The 5,212-nt window shown below is 45.4% G+C and overlaps 1 protein-coding gene across 2 annotated transcripts in view; it reads left to right on the forward strand.

Annotated features, from left to right (window-relative positions):
- The window catches only part of isl1a (ISL LIM homeobox 1a), a 6,571-nt gene extending 1,675 nt beyond the window's left edge, over nt 1–4,896 (forward strand). Inside the window, exons 3-6 of one of the 2 annotated variants that reach the window (XM_020631120.3) lie at nt 54–313; nt 1,226–1,512; nt 2,656–2,823; nt 4,150–4,896. In XM_020631120.3, the coding sequence (XP_020486776.1) occupies nt 54–313; nt 1,226–1,512; nt 2,656–2,823; nt 4,150–4,266 (832 nt within the window). In that variant the 3' untranslated portion in view covers nt 4,267–4,896. The remainder of the gene's footprint in view (nt 1–53; nt 314–1,225; nt 1,513–2,655; nt 2,824–4,149) is intronic. The other variant, XM_020631121.3, reaches the window with a different exon arrangement.
- The last annotated feature ends 316 nt before the right edge of the window (nt 4,897–5,212 follow it).

Here is a 5,212-nt window from a genome sequence, read left to right on the forward strand (position 1 = left end):
ATTGTTGTTCTTATTGTCGGAGTAACCGGAGCGCGTGCCCGTGTGTCCCGCAGGTTGTACGGGATAAAGTGTGCTAAATGTAACATCGGCTTTAGTAAGAACGACTTCGTGATGCGTGCCCGCTCCAAGGTCTACCACATCGAGTGTTTCCGCTGCGTGGCCTGCAGCCGGCAGCTCATCCCGGGGGACGAGTTCGCTCTGCGGGAGGACGGCCTCTTCTGCCGGGCAGACCACGACGTGGTGGAGAGGGCCAGCCTGGGCCACGGAGACCCGCTCAGCCCGCTGCACCCCGCCAGACCACTACAGATGGCAGGTAACGTCCCGGGAGCAAGGGGGGGTGGGACTCTTTCAACCTGCTCCTGTGTGTATGATCTGACTCTGTCTTCAGCCGGAATTCAGCAGCTTTTCACTCCTGATTGGACTTTTAATGAAGGAGTTTAAAATGAGCAGATTCTGACTGACTCTATGGACCGATGTGTCCCTCTTGTCCTGTGCGCTGTGAGACATAAGTATAGGCTGAGACTGTCCCTGGCGTCAGAGGAACAGGTGGAGCTCATCCTCTGCTTCAGGTGTTCTGCTTGTTCCTCTATGTTTTGTCTTTTTTTCTGCATACCACCGTGCAGTCAGTGAGTCCGGGTTCAGTAGATTAGATAGAGCGGGCGCTGCTGTCAGAAATACACCGAGTTATCACTGAGGAGGAGGAGGAGGAGGGGAGGGGGTGTCCTAACAAGAAATACTGCAGAGCTCTGCAGGTCTGTGGAAGGGGGCGGGTTGAATGCAGCATCCCATTCTGAATTGTATAAAATGTGCATGTCAGCCACAACTTTATCGTTTTATTCATGGAGACTTAGAGACCACAGATGCTCAAAAATAGTTGTAAACATATTGTAAACGTATTTGGATTTTCAAGATTTATTTTCATCAGAATTCAAAACGCGGTGGAGAAACGCTCTCCTCATATACAAACCGCTCTGCCCTGATCAGTATTGGCCTATATCGTCAGCTGTGTGTTTGTAAAGCGTCTCATTACTAAACAAGACATGTGAATGTAAAGATAAGGACAGGTTGTTATTGGTGTGCTGAGCGTTTGAGGCCTTTAAAGTCTGAAACTTCTTCACCTCTGAAACCTTCTCCCTCCACATCTTCTCTCATTCTTTGAACCTGCACACAGATCCGTTAATTTCTCTTCCCTCTCCTCTTTTTTTGTCTCGTCCATTGCAAACAGCAGAACCAATCTCGGCCCGGCAGCCTGCGTTGCGGCCTCACGTGCACAAGCAGCCGGAGAAGACCACGCGGGTCCGGACGGTGCTGAACGAGAAGCAGCTGCACACTCTGCGGACCTGCTACAACGCCAACCCGCGGCCCGACGCGCTCATGAAGGAGCAGCTCGTTGAGATGACCGGCCTGAGTCCGCGGGTCATCCGGGTCTGGTTCCAGAACAAACGCTGCAAGGACAAGAAGAGGAGCATACTGATGAAGCAGCTGCAGCAACAGCAGCCCAACGACAAGACGGTGAGAGGACGGAGAGGTGGAGGAAAACTCACTCACAGGATGAGTTTATCTAGAAAAAACTGTGACAAACAAATGATAGCAAACAGAGCTGCAGCGATCTGTCCATTTTATTAAAGAGAGTCCAATATTTAACACCAGTCTTATCAAAGCAGCTCCATTACCAATGAACCAGCAGAGAGGACACTTTTATTCAGAAAGTCTAAAATCACTCCGCGAGATCGGAGCTGCGCATGACAGCGCGCAGAGTTAAAGTGAAGCTGAAGTTAAGTTAAGCGCGCTGTTTACACTCATATTCATCTGTTTACTTATTTGTTTGCATGTTTATTGATTGTTCTGTTGATTGACAGGGAGATTAATTTCACCCCCCCCACCCCCAACACACACAGAGCAATGGGCGTTGTTGTGGGAGGGAACTGTCTACCCAAGGCCCCTATGGAAGAAAGGGCCTCCCTTGGTCCTGAAATAAAATGTATTGTTTTTAATTAGATTTGTTTGTACAGGGAGTTATCCAAAGAAGCACCAATATCAGATTTTAAAACTTTGATTTGATCCCAGTAAAAATTATAGATATATATATATATTTTTAAAACTTTGGGTAACAGTGCAACAAAAAGAGAAATATTGAGTGAGTATTTTATCTTGTTTTAATCTTGTTTTTAATTACCAAAAATTGCTGCAAAAATACATAGGCAACATTGGGATTTGTGTGTCAGATGTACTTTTGTGCAGTCCATCACGCAAATTTCAACATTGTCATTTTATTTTTGGATGGACTCGTTCCTTGTCTAAGCATCTTTCAAAGCTTCAGTAGTCTTTGATAGTGTTGATCATTATCCATTTTTCAAATGTGCAGTACCTCTGCATAAAAAAAAACCCAAAACATTTAAATAACCATAATTTAAATATTTTACTGTTATTTGTTTAGGCTTATGGAGGTGTCATAGTAATATATCTTGGTTAACTGCGGATGTGGTGGAGGGGCCTAATGTGAGATCTTTCCAAGGGGACCAGAAATCCCGGAGACGCCCCTGCTCACAGCCACCCATACCTTACATTACCTTCAGCAACCCTCAGTGATGGATGTGATAGACTCTGTGCACTCTGGTTCTAAACACCCCCTCCCCTCCCCCCCTCTTCTTTTAGAACATCCAGGGTATGACGGGGACTCCGATGGTTGCAGCAAGTCCGGAGCGGCATGACGGCGGCCTGCAGGCGAACCCGGTGGAGGTGCAGAGCTACCAGCCGCCCTGGAAGGTCCTAAGCGACTTTGCCCTGCAGAGCGACATCGACCAGCCCGCCTTCCAACAGCTGGTGCGTCATTAGAATAGTTTAGTTGTGTTTTAATATAAATTGTTCCAAACACCAGTCCCACGAGCGGATGCGTCCAGGTTCATGTGCGCGGAATTTTTCAAATGACAACTTAACCATACGGATGCTGCCACTGTACTGCAGGGTTCCGACTGTCACAGTTCAGTTCTTTATTAAAATCAAACATTAGTCTACTAAATGTATTTCGCTCTTTAGTTCTCTGCATACAGAGACGTGCCATGACTTTCACGATTTCTCTGCGTAAAATGCGCATCCTCACATCCATCAGGAGACACTACAGGATCATGATGATGCTGATGCTTTCTTAGTTTTACACTCTAATACAAAAATATATATTTCTCTGAGGGAGCAGCATGAGCAGAATTTTTACGACAGTGTTCATTTGAATGAGCCGTTACATGAGGCTGAGTTTCAGCGACCGTGTTTCCTGCACTCCACAGCATTCAATATCTAAAGTAGCTCTCTCTTTTTTCATTTGATTTTATTCAAAATCTTATATAGGCCTAAACATTTAGATCATGTGGATTTTTATAAAATTAGGCCTGGTCATATTTTGGCCAGTCTCGCTGTAGCAGCTCAGACTGAGGCTGATGTTTTTCTTTAGATAATTGTATTCTTATCACGGACAGGATGAAACAAACTCCTGCAATATTTTAGAATCCGCTCCAGACTGGAGGTGGACACAAACAACATCCTGTGTCCCCCCGCCACATTTAAGTGGATTATAGCGCTGCAGAGAGAATGCATCTGTTCGCTGGACCATTTTCCACTTACAAGGGACTCTGCCTTTAGTTTGTTTAATACAAATATAATGTTTGTGACGGATTAGGGAACATTCAGGATAGTTTTCCTTCTGGCCTAAGTACATATCATGTAGCGCATGGGGCTATAGAAAAGATATCCTGCACATCAGCTATGAAGTTTAATTTAGTTTTTAGTTTTTAATCCACTTGTTTTAGGTAGGATTCAAACTATGCAAACGTCTAAGAGGTTTGAGTGTACGTGTCTGTCTTATTATCACGCAGACACGTTGATCTGTATGAATCATGAGAGCATCATCAGTCTGTTGTTTGTGTTCTCTTCCTTACAAATATTGCAACATTTTCTCGGACTAACAGACTGTGACACGGATCACTTCCTTGGTGTTTCGTTAAAAGAAAGACTCAGTTAACTTCGTTTTCATGTCTAACTGCTGTCCCGGCATGCTTTGGGAGTCCTGGACCATAATTCCTGTTTATTAAACGGTCACAGCTCTATAATTTGTGATCAGTACCCGGATGTGTCTGACTCCCTCCCTCTGTCCCGCAGGTCAGTTTCTCGGAGGGGGGCCCGGGCTCCAACTCGACGGGCAGTGAGGTAGCGTCCATGTCGTCGCAGCTCCCGGACACACCGAACAGCATGGTGTCGAGCCCCATCGAGGCCTGAGGGACCCCCGCCCCCACCCATCCCACCGCCCCCTCCCCACCCTCCCAGACCGCACCAAACAACCCCCCTGGTTGTGTTTTGACACTGTGAAGACAATCATGGGATTTTACCACGGACATCGTCCTGCCGTGACGCGTCATCACGGCCGGTGCTGCACGTTCACGCGCCCGGTTCCAGTTGCCAAACGGAGACGTGAAGCGGACTCTGTGTTTGACGGAGACACACCTGAAGCTGAACCTGCTGAACACAGACTGGTGACTTTTTTTAAAATTGGGACCCCCCCTCTACATGAAGGAAACAGCACTGCTCTTCATCATCACCACCACCATCCTCTTCTTCATGACCCGAGTACTAAAGCATTTGCAACAAGGTTACCTCTTCTCTGCCACAGGCTCCGTGGGACATCTGTGTGAGTTAGTGTCCGTCCGACTACATTTTTTTTCTTTCCCAAAGATGTGTATAATTATTATTATTATTATTATTATTAATAAGTTAAAAAAAAAACGTTAGCTCTGGAAGAAAATGTTTCGTTTGTTCCCGTGCAACAAAAATTATTTATTATTTATTGTCGACAAATTTGCCACCTTTTGTGTAACTTTCTTAACTGAAGTAAAAAGAGAAGAAAAATGACTGGAGTTTGGTCTGTGGCTTTTCTATCACAAGTTCTTTAAAAAAAAAACAAAAAAAAAACTTTATTGTTAAAAAATGAAAAGGGAGATTTTGACTGTCTTCAAATGGTTTTTCTCTCTTTGTGGGTGTTCACACATGAGGCGGAACATCACATCCATTATCCGGCCTGATGGATGCTTAACTGGGTGTCATGTTGGGCTCGCGCTGTCTCAGTTTACCTGCTTTACACACAACATCCAAACCTCTGACTCCTAAAGTCTTTCTTATTTGATCAAAGGGATCAGATCCGACAGGGACATTTCATTTATTCAAACAA

This window comes from Labrus bergylta, chromosome 2 (assembly GCF_963930695.1).
Source record: "Labrus bergylta chromosome 2, fLabBer1.1, whole genome shotgun sequence".
Classification (NCBI taxonomy): Eukaryota; Metazoa; Chordata; class Actinopteri; order Labriformes; family Labridae; genus Labrus; species Labrus bergylta.